General features: G+C 38.4%; 1 protein-coding gene across 3 annotated transcripts; it reads right to left on the bottom strand.

Moving 5' to 3' along the window:
- Positions 1-484: 484 nt before the first annotated feature.
- LOC136678375 (AN1-type zinc finger protein 5-like) lies at positions 485-10,110 on the bottom strand. Of its 3 annotated transcripts, XM_066656420.1 has the most exons (7): positions 9,768-10,110; positions 9,430-9,524; positions 6,945-7,103; positions 5,723-5,822; positions 4,006-4,115; positions 3,269-3,400; positions 485-2,832 (listed from the first exon to the last, which is right to left on the bottom strand). In XM_066656420.1, exons 3-7 carry the CDS (start codon positions 7,099-7,101, stop codon positions 2,684-2,686), a joined length of 648 nt encoding a protein of 215 aa, XP_066512517.1. In that variant the 5' UTR covers positions 7,102-7,103; positions 9,430-9,524; positions 9,768-10,110; the 3' UTR covers positions 485-2,683. The 3 variants fall into 3 exon arrangements, with proteins under 3 accessions (XP_066512517.1, XP_066512516.1, XP_066512518.1); XM_066656419.1 differs by lacking the exon at positions 9,430-9,524; XM_066656421.1 differs by lacking the exon at positions 9,430-9,524 and having other exon boundaries at positions 5,723-5,819.
- Between the last annotated feature and the right edge of the window lie 6,364 nt (positions 10,111-16,474).

The raw sequence follows: 16,474 nt of genomic DNA, 5'->3' as shown, positions 1-16,474 counted from the left end.
AAACCACCATTGCCATTATCAGTCCTGTGGGTATTGCCCTGTGTGTGTTTTTTTTTTAATGACGTAAATCGCTGTAAAAATGTCTCCAAAATAGTTACTTTATAACAGAATTAAAAGCCTTAACTCTCTATAAATGTCAATGTAAATATATATTCCACACTGATTTGAGCATTTCTATTTGGACAGCTGTTGTGTTGAATTGATGTAGTTAACTAAAATAGAGACAAAAATGGAGATAAACATTTTTTCTTTGGAAGGCAACATTTTTCCTCTGAGTATGAACATATTGATGTAAATATAAATGAAGATAAAAATCAAGGAGTTAAACCTCACTTTGGTACTCAAACCAGTAAAAGACGCATGAATGCATCAACAAATGTCAGTCAGGCTCAAATGGCAAAAGCCTCTATTAGGTCAGACCGCTTTGTGCAAGAAAACGCATAAGGGGCATTACTAAACACAGCAGCAGTCTCTTTTCCTTCTGTACATTTTTGTTTTATTTACAATACTATTTTGCTTTAATGCCAGGTAAAAGGATTAAATGCAAGACATAAATATGAACATGGTAGGAATTATTTTTGTACAAATTTGCATATAACTAATAGCTGAAATTTAAAACTCAAACAAATACATAATCTTCTTGTTCACTCCCAGACACACACACACACCTACCTAACTGCACATACAAATGGATTTGGGTATTGGTTTCTTGCCCAAAAAAAAAGTATTCATTCACAATCATTCACAAAATCGCTGATACTACTGCAGTGTTTCAAAAGTTAAACAAGGACTGGATGAAGTAATATTCGGGTGGACTGGTTTTACCCTGGGAGGTGGGGTAATGCAATTGTTAAGGGGTGATATTATTATATTAACTATAATTAATGATAATAATTCCATCTAAAAAAATATGCATCTCCAATGTCAGTAGAAGGAACTCAGTAGAAATACATTAATGCTGTTTGAAATGCCATGTTGATAAAAATGTGGGAAAGAATGTTTTGTAAATACGGAGGCACTCAAAACATTTACTTATATTCTTTGAGGCTCAAATCATGTACTGTTTTCACAAGTGTGTCATTCTGAACATTGCATGTGAAAAACAATGGATTTAAAAAAAAAAAAAAAACACAAATCACAATGCAAATAACACACTATATGTACTTCAGGCAACTAGCCAAGTGTTAGCCTGAATTAAGTGTTTGGGTATAGATTCTATTTTTTTTTTGTGAACACAACACATATGAATAGCTTTGTTGTTTAAGAGAAAACATTGCAGTCGTTCCACATTAAAATTACATTATTCCTCCTCCCCACTGAAAACTTTTCCCTTCCGAAATTTAGGTTTTCTGTTTTCAGCCAAAACACACACTCTTTCTCCCTGTCATACACTCTCATACACACTCGAATAATCAAACAACTAACTCCACTCAAAAGAATAAAAGAAAAAAAAATACAAAACCAAAAAACAAAACCCCATAGTATCCTACCTTTGCAAAAAGACCAGAAGACTGTGGCTGCAAACAAAATCCAGGTGAAAACAAGAACAAGTGTAAAGGATGTGCTGAATAGGAGGATTCTGACCACTAAACCTTTTTCCAGTGGAAAAAGAAAATGGTGGGACATCACAGTAGCATGTTCACAGTACGGAAATTATACAGAAAAAAAAAATAAATAAATGGTGGACTGATAGCCTAGCATTGTGACCTCAAGCTGTGTGAAACACCAAGAAAAAAAAGTAAAAAAAAAAAAAGATATATATTAACAGCCTATAGATCCCAAACAAGAACTTAACGGATTTGGGACAGTACCCCCTTTTGCAGAAATACCAAGTGTGAAAATGTGGCACAATGTTGGAGTACATACGTTTGAACGAATGCCTGTCCACACCCATGCTACACTACGATATATGGCCACATTTTGGCACAAAGCGTCATGTGCTGAAACAACAAAAACAAAAATAAAGAGAACAATTTCCTGAAAGGTGTCCTGATCTACGCTTTAGGAAACAGATTTTTAAAAAATATGTGGACAAGCACACACACTGTAGCAGAGAATTATGACAGCATTTTAAGGACAAACTAATTTAAAATATAAAGTAATATTTTGAGAATAAAGTCTTATTTTTATATTTCAATAATAAAATCATAAAAGTTTTTCCAGTAAAAGTATTTTGAATTTTAACAAATGAATGTTAGTGAATACTGTGATTTTTGTCTGGAAATAATAGCATGTTTGGACATTTACGACTTTACAGTTGAAATACTATAAACAATTTTCCATAATAATATTTTTAAATTTTCGAAATACAATTCCTCCCAGATGATATTATTTAATTTTACACATACTGCCTCTGTTTTTGAAATACTAGGTTTATTCTCAAAATATGTTAATTAAGATTATACTACTGCCCTTAAAATGCCACTGTAGATAAGAGAGCGCATTGAAAGGGAAAAAAAATTAATAAAGATGTAAGACCAAGTATCATTCATGCATCATCCTCACATTGGACAGTGCCCTCCCCCCTCCCTACAAGCCCCACCTTTAGTTAGGGTTGTGATAGAAAAAGTCTATTATTCATGTTGGCGGATTGCTGTTTTCTTCTCCTCTCCTTGTCTTCCGGGCACATATGATTCTTTGTCCCTCTATCCTTCCCTCCCTCTCCCTTTGAAGATGAATGAGTTTATATTCTCTGGATTTTGTCTGCTACCACCACGGGGTTCTCCTTGCGGATCTTGGCAGCTGCTTCCGCCTTGTAGTCATATGTGCAGTTGTGTTTGTCCGAATACCTGTGGATCCCGCAGAAAAGGTTGCCACATCTGCAGTCAAAACCTGGGCAAGACACATAACATATTGTAAGGTTATGAAAGCATACACATAATAGTGAAAAATATATAAAAGCCACTTGTCCAACATCAATGTTGAACTTTTTCTGTTTGTCCTACATTTTGCAGCAGTAACAACTTCTAATCTACTAGGAAATTTTTAAACTAGATGTTTCTTACTGAACAACTGGGGTGAGGATTTGATGGCATTCAGCCAACAAATCATCAATTAGGTCAGGTACTAATGTTGGATTATTTCGTCTGGATCACGAAAGCTGCACATGAGCCTAAGGTCACAATGCTGCAATAGCTAGTCTTAAGTCTTTCCAGAAGAGTACAATCTGTTAACTGCAGCAAGTTCTTTTAAGAAAATCCAATATTATGATCTCTAAAATATCCACACTCCTTACTCCTGACTAACAAAGAACATGGAGGACCCTTACCTGTCAATCCCACCCTCTTGCGGCAGGTGAAGCAGCGGTTCTTTTTGGGTTTGGATGTGTCTGGACTCTTTCCGTCATCGCTGACCTGAGCTCCTGTCACTGGCAAGTAGGAGGAAGTAGGTTGGGTCACCACTGCAGAGACAGGAAGTGCAGAAACAATATTAATTCCACAATACACACACCTTGACTGGGCTGAAGATTCCCTTTAATCATTTGTCTTTCATCTGAAATTCAGTTCACATTGGTTGAGTCTGTGTTTGAGTTCATTGCGCCTTGGAGACAAAACAGACTGAAGTTTAACCCACAGAGCTGAGAGAATGATGACTGTTATATCACAAAACCACAGCCCACCACAGACCTTACACACCCACACATGAAAATAAGAATGAGAGAGAGAGAGAGAGAGAGAGAGAGAGAATAAAGACGTACAGACTGAAAGACAAACTAAACAGCAGAAAAACAGACATTTTTCAGATGTCTGGTTCCATACATCACCCCTGTGAACAATTCTAACTGAAGCACTAAACCACGCTGAATGACTGTTTTTACATGTCAACCCCTGAATAACACAGACAAGATCAAAATTTAGTGGAATTCTCTGATCGAGATGTTTTCATTCTACTTTGTCTACTTTCCTGGAAGAATCCAGAGCCAATTTAAACTTGGGTAATATTACAGCAATCAGTCTTACAATGACAGTATCTCTGAAGAAGGAAAGTGAAGTGGCTTGTAATTACCTGGTTCCACAGAGTCTGGTGTGGGAGACTTCTGGGGACTCTTCTCCTCTCTGGAGATGCTCATCTCTGTCATCTGTTGTGTTACAGGCAACGAGGCCATGGGCATGCTTCTGTAAGAATGACACAAAGTCTTACACTTCTGCTGAGTTCCACACACACCCGTACCAATGGCTCCTTGCCATATCATGACAATAACAGGACATTAAAATGACTGTATGACAGGATTATTAGCTTACTAGAACATGACAATAACATCACTATTGAAACATAACAGGACACTAAATGGACCATATAACAGGACAATTACCTGACCCAAATATGACTGTAACAGAACTAAAACTTCATTACATAACCATGACTTGTGTGATGTTGGACATTTTACCATCCTTTGTATGATCAGCCATCAGCAGTGCCACATTTCTCCCTGTCTGTTTACATATGTGAATATCTATATAATCCACTGCCTTCAAAGCAGGAAACTGTTTCAGTGCTATCTTTACCTAAAACTGTAACATCATTAGAACTTTAAATCTCCGGATAACATCTGCCAAGTGCCGTATAAACCTAAATAACACAGATTAAAGACAAACTGGTGTGTCCTTTCAATTCAATATTTAGCCACTCAATTTTCAGTACAAGTCCACTACATAACAATATAACGCCCATTAGCTGATTGTTTTAAATAATTTGTGCGTATAAATTTGTATATTTTGTATTCTTATTCTCTTTTCATTTATTTTAATGTACTCCACTATTTTCTATTTTCTGTACTCAACAAATATTAAAGGTGTACTTGCTTCCTAGGTTTAAAAAGTTCAATTTATGTTTATCTTCAAAAACAGATGTAAAATAAATAAATAAATAACACACATGCATTATCATACATCAATCTGAAGGTGGTTATTCAACTGCACTGGTTTTGAGGAGACAGAACCAACTACACATGATTATAACATTATATATTCCAGGTACTCAGTCAAAGCACTAAGTAAAATTGTACATTTTTCAGAATGTGTGTCAACTCTTTAGATTTATCACAGGTTGCATCACTTGCAGGATGCTTCCTTTACCATTGTGAGAGATATTTCCTTTTTTTTGCACTTATTCAAAGTTCAGCCTTAAGGCTGACTTCAGATGTAAATTAGCTTATTAAATTAGCTAATTATGATGTGGAAACTGAAATGCTGATTTATGTGCATTGTCCCAGATAAATAAACAAATATTCTCATAGCATCCAATATTTTTGGAGGAAAACAAACTGCAGCAATTTTTAACATAGTGGACCTGCACATTAGGTCTGAGATGTTTTTGTCTCTGAAATCACAGAAAGACTCTGGAAGAGGAAGAAGAAATGATGAATATCATCCTATTTTCAAGCATTGCATATAAACGATGCACATACTGAGTTCACAGAGTTATTCCGAAGGTATTTCCATATGTTTATGGGGGAGATTGAGGTTCTGCTTCTCTGTGTTTATCTTCCCTTTAAAAAGAGTGAACAAACTTTAGGGAACCCGTTAACCCTGAGCAACTCCACATGCTTTCAGACCAATACTGACTTCTCACAGTGAAAGGATAGACACAAACTGGAATTTTTGATATCTGAAGTTGGGGTGAACCTTACTCTCATAGATTAAATATTTAAGTGCTTTATAACAGATTGGGGAATTTCTTCAGAATTTTGCACCAAGTTGTATTAGAAAGAAGCATAACTTACTCTCTCATTGACTCTGTGCTAGCTGGAGGTGATGGTTCTGTTTTGTTTAGACTGGCTTCTAATCTCTGCATAGCCGAGGCCTCCGAAGAGGGACTGCCTGCTGTTCCAAAAAAAAAAAACCCCAGAGAAATCACTCAAAAACATTGCTCCAAAACAGCAGAACTAACAGCCGGACTGCATCTCACACTCAAATCAGGACAGTGGCACTTCGCCACAACAAAAGAATTAGCCAGTTATTTAGTTAGTTAGTATTTAACGCCATATCTGCCCATAGGGCCACATTCATGGCAAAAAAAGGTAGTAAGATGCGATTAATTTTCTAATACCGTTTCATTTATGTATGTAAGGCTGCCATCTATTTAAGTTTGTCATGTGTGTTCCTTAAGTTTCATTACTGACAGGAATTTTAGGAGCGCTGCGGCTTTCGTATTGTTGAATAATTCTGTTATGGACTTTGTCTGAAACAGAAGAGACGCAATATTACTGTGTAGGTACAAAAAAGGAATTGGATTTCTATATAACTTACAATTACTGCGATATAAACAACATTATTCAGAATGGATAGGTTTGAAATTGTCTGTTGAAAAGAACCTGACTTTTTTTTTACCTTTGTAGTGAATGGAACTAGACAACATCATGTCTACAACAGAATTATTTTATTTACTCCTGACAACCACCAGTAAATCTGAGTTAGTATAAAATAGTAAAATATAATACATCTACAAAAATAAGTTTACTTTAGGGACTATTTTGCCTTACAATGTACTGCACCATAAATGGGATTTAAATCACTTCATGCCAAAGAGTTTTTGAGAGGTATTTTAGGGGCATTACCCTCCTCAGGTATCTTCTTACCATCACCAATGTGAACAATTCTGATTATGTTTCTCTACGGTGAAACATTTCATATCACAACACTACAAATGATTTTGTTTTCTTCTTAACCTAATATTTATAAAGAAACTGTATTGCAGCAGCTGTCAATTCTGATTGCTACTGTCATAAAATCAAAAGCACTACGATATAGGTACAATACAATGTGGCTGCAAAAACAGCAAATAAGTCTGAACAAGTCTGTGCCCAAAGTCCAAATTAAATATTTTGTAGGTTTATTTCTACATTCTAATACTCTTACTTGTTATATAATGTGCTTGGAAAATCTTAAAAAATTCCACCCAAATGTACAGCAAATTTGAGCTGACCCATGGGGGTCTTGGCTTACCCAGAGGGCTGACAGGACTGCGGTCACTACTTTGCTGTCTACTCAGGTGCTCCTTATAGCACACAGAACACATCCCATTCGTCCTGGGGTTGCCATAGAAACCACATCCCGTAGTGCACAGGATAGGAACTGGACTCTGATTGGTCTCCTGGGCCATTGCTGTTGATATGACGTGCCATTCAGAAAAAGTAAAGGAGAAGAAGTTGGGTAAGTTCTGGTTATAATCAAATTCTGGAATATGTAGTGGAGAATGACTAGGATCATTTTTAACAGTGTAAACCATTAATTGTTATAATTAAAGGTATAATAAAACAACATGGAATATTACATGACACATTGTGGAAAGAAAAAAAACAGACCAACAAAGAAAAACAGAAAACAGACCAACAGAATGTGCGACTTAAGCAAACCTGCACATAAGAGCATTGTGACCATGCCCAATGCCATGCATCATCTAGAGGGGCATAAATCCCCCCTGCTTTGGACTTTCGAACTGCTGGAATGATTGTGTTCCAGCCAATACATTTGGGATCAGTTGGTGTGTTGGGTTGTTTTTGTCACAAATGCTTCTACTTGAGTCATTGTTTCAATGACAACAACCCAAGGTAACAAGACCTTTCACCGAGTGTGGTTTTATACTTCTCTACCCACCTCTGTTTATAAAAAACAGGAATGCAGCTTAAGAAGTGTGTTGCTTCACAGCTGAGGTAATATGAGGGGGTGCTGGAAACACGAGTCTCTGCTCGTTTCACATTTGACCCAAACGTGATAAGTCAAGTACCAATGTCTAACATGAACATCAATCCCCTTTGTGTGTATGTTCTGTGGTCACAAATACTGCCAGAGCACCATTTAACTGTTGCTAATGCTTTTCTAAGGTTACATCACACAGTATTTAATAAAAGCTGTTTTTGGATGAAATCACAAAAGCACAACAGAAAACTGATTGTTCTCTGTGGAGAAAGGCTTGAGGATAAATTCCAACCAGATTGCACTAAGGATAGCGTAAAGCAAAGCATGGAGGAAATTATGTTGGTGAATACATATCAACAATATATTTGGACATATTATTACAAAAATGTAAACACGTCAGCGGTGACAGTTAAGTAAATAAAAAAAATCTACACATCAAACACCAGGCATATTATAAGCATCTGTCTCATGCTGATAACGCTTTAAGGCGTTATCAATTATGGCAATATAAAAATGGAAATAGGAAAATGTAGCTACAGTTTTGCAGTGGCTTGTTAAAAGTTGCAGCAGTTGTCCACATACCTTTGGTGTGTGTGTGTGTGTGTGTGTGTGTGTGTGTGTGTGTGTGTGAGCTAATTATTGTATGGAACCGTTAGTGAACAAGGGGACTCTGTGTCGCGCGTGCCACGTTCACAAAGAAAAGTTCACGCGAGCTTCCACGCGTGACACGAACAAACGACTCTAACGGTTTTCTCAAAGTGAGGCAACTTTTTGTAGGACGAGAATCGGATATTTAAGAGAAAAGCTTCGACTCCGAATATAAAATAACCCCACAAGTATGAAAATTAAACTAAATTGTCGAATAACACAACCTGGTGATATTTACGTGGCTTTATTTACAGGACAAACTGGTCGAAGCGGAAGATAACGTTAGCAAACAAGCTACTTCTTACTCATCCAAATGGAAAGCCTTCCAGCCCTCTACTAATCTAAAATACTTCTGATATGGCAAGTTAAAAACTGTTAAAAACAAATGAGTGAATAGTTTGTTTAAGCTTGGACTAAAAGACCACTCTACATATTACGATTAAACTATAAAGTTGTGGAAGAAATATAAATTCCGAAATATCCATAATAAGTTCAACACAAAACTCAAAGTTAGGTCGTTAAAAGTGACACAAAATGTTTCTAACCAGTCTAGCTTAACTTGTCTTGGTCAGAAAAGGCCAATCGACCTAACCATAAGACTGCGAATGTATAGTCTTATAACAGTAGGTGTAAAATCCAATGTAGTCACCACGCACAGTCTATCTAAAAGCATAAAGGTTGAGTGTCGCTAGCATAGCCATACAAGGTTAGTTTCGTCCTTATTTTCTTTGTCTAAGCGTTGATAGCCAATAGCTACATCGACTTCCTCTTCGCCTCAGAAAAGAAAAAACAATGTCCTGTGTTATAACACGACCTGGCAAACTGTTAAAGTGAATAATGTCATCGAACAAAAAGCTAGTCTCGTCAAGCTAGCTTAGGGGTTCTCTGGGTGGATAAACTGCTACATTGCTTATAACGGAAAAAAACAAATGGCCTAACGTTTTGTTTGTCCTGAACAGTCCAAAACAAAAGGCGACAGACCCTTAGTGTGAGATTAACATCTTTACGAAATGTTCAACATGCCGCATTTTCAGTCTCTAAAAGCTAAAAACACGGGACGGTTTTAAAGACGAACCGGATAATAAAGCGGATAATTTTAAGACAAAGCCATTAAATAGAAGTACTTAGAGAAGAAATAAGTCACCTAAACTGGTTTAAAAGGTAGGTTTATAGGCTGGAGCCGCCTGTCCTTCTCAGGTCTTCGCCCAGGCAAGTCACGTTCATGGGCTTGTGATGGTGCTGCTGACAAGTTGGAGAGACTTTGTTTACCAGCTTATAAAAGGAACCACCCCGTCGAAAAATGTCATGAGCTACAGCAAAAATTAGCCTCAAGATCAAATCTACTCAGTGTATTTGTACTGTCTGTTTTGGGTAATGGTAACGCAGCATCGTAAAGGTCGTTAATCTATATTATCTTTGACATTCACATCCATCCTTCTTTTAAATAAGGATTAAAACATTGTATTCGTCGTCGACACTCACCTCAGAGAATCTTTAACGTCTAAATGCGTCGATTAAGGAGAGTTAAAGCCCGTGTTTTGGAGGAGGGCGATTGTTCTGTTCCAAGGGCTTTGTGTCGACGATAGCGATAAATTTATTCCCTCTTGTCTCGTCCCTTTTCTCTCTCTCTCTCTGCGCTCTTCTCTTCTTTCAGTCTGTTTGTTTCCTTCTTTAGTAAGGGGCGGGATGTGTGACGTCACCATGCGGAGGAGTATTGCTATTGGTCACGCGACGTCCGGGGCGGGGCGGAGATGTGAGCAATCCACGGTTTTCCTGTGCAGGGACAAAAAAAGAAATCCGCTTCACCTCCCATGACGAATAACGCAGCAGCAATACTCAGTTGCTTTTAATTTTGTGGTAAGTAGAATACAGCTATGGCAGCATATTCCAGACTTAATTCAAATTCAAATGCGAATTTGAAAATGATAATTCGGGTACGTTTAAAATGCATTTCCCCTGTGCATGCACAGTGGTTCAACAGGTACTAGGGTTGTTGGTTCGAGCCTGGGGTCACTGTCTTGAGGGCTTTGATGTGTTCTCCCCGTGTCCTCGTGGGTTTCCTCCCACAGTCTAAGAATACATGTTTGATAGGTGGATTGACCATAGGAACGTATCCATAGGTGAGTGTGGTGCTCTGGATTTCTGTGCAAGGTGTATTCCTGCCTTGTGCCCAGTGATTCTGGGTAGACTCCAGATCCACCACAACCTTAAACCTTATAAGCGGTTACAGACAATAAATTAACGAAAAAATGACATAATTAAAATAAAAATATGTAATGTAATTTTTCGGTGTACAACTGCTGCTAAAGTCAAAATGAAAAAGCAAAGTTTTGACACTTTGATTATTTAAATATATAAAAGAAAAAAAAACAAATTGACATGGTCTTAATTGTTTAATCCATCCATCCATTATCTGTAACCGTTTATCCAATTTAGGGTCGCGGGGGGTCCAGAGCCTACCTGGAATCATTGGGCGCAAGGCGGGAATACACCCTGGAGGGGACGCCAGTCCTTCACAGGGCAACACAGACACATTCACTCACACACTCACACCTACGGACACTTTCGAGTCGCCAATCCACCTGCAACGTGTGTTTTTGGACTGTGGGAGGAAACCGGAGCACCCGGAGGAAACCCACGCGGACACGGGGAGAACACACCAACTCCTCACAGACAGTCACCCGGAGCGGGGAATCGAACCCACAACCTCCAGGCCCCTGGAGCTGTGTGACTGCGACACTACCTGCTGCGCCACCATGCTGCCCTTGTTTAATCCTTATATATTAAAAACAAAATAACAAGCTCTCATCTCATTTGCATTTCCTCATGCTCCAGATTTGCCTAAGTGAATGTAGTCACAACCCTGTTTGCTTCTGCAGTCTCACTGTCCACTACAGGCTATAAAATGCTGTGGGTGTGATATTGGGAAGGACTTGTTGCAGCTTTATTTGCATAGTGCTAAAGGGTCTGAACTTGGGCAGCACAGATAATATGCAACTATCCTTAACTTGAAAAATTTTAACACTTTCCAGTCTGGAAGGGGATACTAATAGTAACCTTACAAAAAAGTTTTCTCACTATGCCTTGAACAAAATCCATTCCAGTCTCCCACCCACAGCATTTGATAGAAAGGAGTACCTCACTGATGGTGGAAATGCAATTGGTCATTGAAAGATGATTTAAAACTGCCATTTTATTTTACTGCCATTTTTTTAGATACTTCGGTCAAGTCTGTACTCTATGTTAGTCAATTTGGAACAATTCCTTTTGTCTGCTTCGTTTCACTGGTGAAATGGTACAGTTGTGTCTTGTGAGACTGCAGAAATAAGCGCCACCCTGGAAAAGGTATAAATTAAAAAAACGAATAACCACTGTATAAGTTTTAAATCCTATTAAATCATTTGCAAAATTTGCCCATAGGGCTGTAACAAGATATAACATGCAAAATGGCAGCATAAAAATGGGAAATACTTTCTGTTTTAACCATATGTCAAATGGGTTTTTTTCTTGACCCTGACATGCTGCTGTGTTTGTTTTATTTATTTGGGTTGATCAACATTTCTGATTTAGGACTATGTGAAGCCCTGATAATATACATTAGAACATGGTATCATCATCTTTACAGCCAAAATATATTTATAATAGTTTGCTTTAATGGATGAAAAAATTGTCAAAAAAATCTGCACCCAAACATTGGTGAAATGCCTGTTGTCTTCAAGGGATTTGCAGTTTTGGAACTTTTCACAGTTTTATGCACCAATACCATAAACAAGACGTTGGTAATATCCAAGTGGGAGGCTGGAAGCAGGAATGCATGGTCAGAACTTTTTGCAGTCTGGTCTTATGGATCAGTATTTTAAAAAGATGAAAATGTATCCATTGTATCCAACAGTCCCTGCATGGTGTCCTTGCTGTGTGTGTCTCAGTATGGAATCCTCTCCCTTTGCTTATGCCTCTCCAGTTTTATTGCTTCATTGCTACACATATATAAAAATAATATAATTTCTTTGCTGTTTTCACGGAACCACTCATTGTACCAATACCTCAAAAATGGCACGTTGGTGACGATAATCACAAGAAAACGACAAAGTGTTTTTGTCTTATATTTGTCCTTAACCTGCCTGCACGTGTAGGCATTTTTCTTTCGCAGAAATCATACCTCCTTCTGTACCATTCCACGTATGTTATCTGTCTTTAGGTGTCTTGTGAGGCAGCTAAATTTTCACGTGTTTCATAATACCACAGGGGGGTTTGCACTTAACCAGGATTTTAATACAGCAGTGTGGGACTCCACTGTTTTAAATCCTTCTGAAGTGGTGTAGCCACATGCTGAGATCCTCTACACTTCTGCAGAAAGGAATGGTCAGGTGTATGTGTGAAACAGAAAGATGGAGACTAGGCAAGACCTGGACAGAGGGTTCAAAAATATACCTGGTTGAACTAGTTCCAGCCTGTTACCTGTGTGTTTTGCTTACTGATACTGGCACTTGTTGGGGTGTACTGGCTCACCCTCCAGGATTTCATATGAAAGCATAAGACGGTGAGTTCTGAAAAGTGTCATCTGCCAACAAGTTTACTTTGTACTCTTAGGATCCATCAGTATCTCACCGACTCCTGTTTACACATTGCAGGCAGGACTCACTCTTAATGCTAATTTTCTCAGATGTTCTCCTCAAATATCATTCTATGTTATGGCAGCTCTGAAGTTAATCACCCCTGTGAACGTCTTTGCATGTCAGGGTAAGGTTCCTCCAATAGTTGCCTCTGAAGATGTGGTTTTGTACCTCTACCTTCAGAACATGTTTGCATACTATTTGCCTTTTCTTCTATTTTTTGGAACAGACAACTGGGACATGGGAGTGTTATTATGCATAGTTATGTCTCTATACATAGTACTCTCAGAAATATATTAAATAGCAGTGAGGTGTTGATGCATTAGGGTGTTTTGAGTTCCTAGATTTTGGAAGGAAACTAATCTCTAGCATCCGAGCATGAAAATGCAGGACTAGGCTTTGAATCAATTTAATTATTTATCATAGACAGCATTTGTGCAATATTTACCTCATACCAGCATCAATGCCTGTTTGTTACCATCTTTGTGCCTGTTGAGCAACTATTCACAGAGCCCCACACATTTAGCAGGCCACAGCTGATATTCATTAGTTGAGAACATTCACCCTCTGGGCAGGCAACTGTATTTCAGTGAGAGTAATTGCTCCTAATTGGGTTGCTTCTTTGACAACTGTGTATATGACTAGTTATCAACAATGATGTTGAATTAATGTGTCATTTGAAATGACTCTGACACTGATGTGTCAAAACCCCCCCAAAAATGGAACGTTCATCAACATATGTGCCATGTTTTTGGGATGTGTGCTTCATACATTGTGTTGTGTTTAAGTAAAACTGTATTAGCTCCACATGTTCTCACAGGCATTGCAATCTGGGTACTGACATCTGCACAAAAACACACACAAACATACACACATATACATACACATGCACTCACTTATCTCTTGGGTTCCCCCAATTTATTTTCACTACCTCTCCACCCTTTTGCCACATCTCCCTCTCGGTCTCTCATCTGTCTCGCTCAGTTTAATTCGAGTCAGGTCCCACCCTCTCTACCCCCTTGCCCCACCTCTTTACTTGTAATTAAATGTGATTTTCTTTACAGTAACAGCTCATGTTCCTCTGGAGACCAGTAGTTTCATTCTTAGAAGTTTCTTATAGGAATGAGAAACACTGACCCCCATAACTTTTTTGCAGTCATTGAGCTTTATGTTCAACATTTACACAACAGTTCATTCTAAAAGGACAATGTAATTCTTAAGAGGTTTATAATGTTTGTGGTATATGCACCAGTATTGGTATTAAGGCCAAGATCCAGAGCTTTTACACCAGCTCTGGAAATCTTTCTGCTTTCTGTTTCCACCTCTCTCTCTCTCTCTCTCTCTCTCTCTCTCTCTCTCTCTCTCTCTCTCTCTCTCAAGCACACCCTAACAACTCAGCATTGCCGCCGGGCCCCTGACATACATTACACACCCGACTCACGTGAGAACACCAGAACACATAGTTTTCCTGTGAGGGAAAAACACATGTCTAAGGTATAAGTAATATGAAGTTTATGATCCCCATGTAAGTAAATACCTCAGTTTCCTCTCTCTTCTACAAGTAAAAACCTATAAAACTATGGTTTAGGAGCGTCATAGACATACACACTTTTCCTTTGTCATGTCTGATTCATCTCATCAACTAATCATCAAGTCCCTGATGAGGTGATCGAGGAATATTAGAGCTAAATTACTCATAGCTCTGGCTTGATGTGATACCAGGACCCTACATGTGATTAATAAACGTGAAACGGCAATAAATACACTAATATGAATCTCAAAGTAATGGGTAATGGGTTTCCCTTATAAGTGATTATGATATTTTATTACCTTATTTTATTGGATGTTATATTGTTACAAATTTCACAGTGGCCTCAGTTTTTCAGACATGAGCTTGAATTATATTGGTTTGTTTTTCCCCTTTCTTTCTTCTTCCATAGTTTATTATCCCTAAAAGTGTTTTTTTTTCTTTCTGGCATGTAGGAGTCACTCTTGTTGGCAGTGAGCTCCCTGGCATTCCACAAGTCCAACATGAAAGTAATACAGGATAATATGTGGAGTTAATTCAACAATATTGTGTGAAGACACTGGCTGATGAAACTATGGCTGGCTGTTCCCATATTTTGTTTATCGATTATCTGATAATGGCTTTTAATGTCACTATGTGCCTTGAGTTTATACTTTTTTTGCCATCTGCTTGGTGGGAGCCATGTTTGGATAAGGATGAAACAGTATATTGTTGGGTTACAGGTTCGAATTCCAAACATGTTTCTGAGTTTGCACTTGAGTAGAATTTCATCAGGTTGTAGATAAAAATGTCAGGGCAGGTGGAGCCACCAAATGTGTATGATATGAATGCAGGAAATAGAGTGGTAGTAGACATGCAAGGATGGACATGTCTGGAAAGCAATGGCATTCCTGCCAGTACTTCTGTCATCAGTACAAAGCTTGGCACGTGGGGCTTTTTGACACGTGCACAGATGAGAACCTGTGGAAATATGAAGCCCAACCTACTGTTTCATCTAGAGACATATCAGTCAGTTACTCCTGTCAGTCAATGGAAGGTCTTTTTGTGGAATCTTTGTTTAAACCTGCCTGTCTGTTTTGAAAAAGCCTAGGAGTGATGTGGTTACGACCACTAAGTCATTTGTGCTACAGACCAAGAGTTTGAAACGTTGATTAAGACGTTCGATTTGTAATAAGCAAAGGGGACAGAGAAAAAAAAAAGGTAAAGTAGAAAATATTTTGGCTTACAGAAGTCTCTAAATGCTAAATCTAAATTCACCTTTAGCAAGACTGAAAAACTCTTATGAAAGCATTGAATGCTACCATAAACATACCATGTCCCCTTGGTAATACACATGGTTTCTTGTTGCTTTGTAACCTCCACTGTGCCATAGCGTGACTTGCTAGAGCTGTTGGGTAATTACAGAGTATAGCGGAATCAGCTGCCACTTGCTAGCTCCACAAGACAGACCTGCCTGGCTGAGAACACAAAGCAGGATTGTTAGCACTGTGTGTGTATTTGTGAGTGAGTCAGTCTTGTGTGTGTGTGTGTGGATGTGGTGGTGGTGGTGGTGGTGGGGTGGGGTTGGGGGGGGGGGGGGGGGTACACTAAAGGTGCTTTGTGTGATTACATTTTAACTGTCCACAAACAGAAAAAGTCCAATGCAAAAACCACAGATGAAAAATAATAGATGAAATAACAGATGAAATCTGCCTTTTTCCATAGTATGTGCCAAAAATAGCCTCCCAAGGCAAGCTCAATTTAAGTAAACCAGCCGCCCAAGCGTTTACAGTCTTCGTGTCTGGTTTAGAATTACTCAGCATTGCAGTCTCATTCAAGCTTAGATAAACAGGATCATAGCTCCACCTATTGGCGATTCTGTGACGTGCATTAGAAAACTCAATCTTACAAAATGCATCAATGTGTGCCACCTGCATATGGCAGTCTGGTACATTGAAAGACAGAGAGAAAAAAGCTCATAGACGGTTGTCATACACAGCACGAACAGACAAGCAGAGACCATAAACAGTGGGTGTGTATACAGGCAAAAGCATTTTAAGCAACTGCCT

The sequence above is a fragment of the Hoplias malabaricus genome, chromosome Y (assembly GCF_029633855.1).
Source record: "Hoplias malabaricus isolate fHopMal1 chromosome Y, fHopMal1.hap1, whole genome shotgun sequence".
Lineage (NCBI taxonomy): Eukaryota > Metazoa > Chordata > Actinopteri > Characiformes > Erythrinidae > Hoplias > Hoplias malabaricus.
The sequence above is the reverse complement of the archived record's forward strand: the minus strand, read 5'-3'. Positions and strand labels throughout refer to the sequence as shown.

Bases quoted from the DNA above. Each gene is read 5' to 3' on its own strand.
- LOC136678375 (XM_066656420.1), bottom strand. From the start codon at position 7,101: ATGGCCCAGGAGACCAATCAGAGTCCAGTTCCTATCCTGTGCACTACG. The intron at 5,823-6,944 runs GTAAGCCAAGAC...TTTTTGGAACAG, and splicing joins CAGTCCTGTCAGCCCTCTGG to CAGGCAGTCCCTCTTCGGAG. The intron at 3,401-4,005 runs GTAATTACAAGC...CTGTCTCTGCAG, and splicing joins ACCAGACTCTGTGGAACCAG to TGGTGACCCAACCTACTTCC.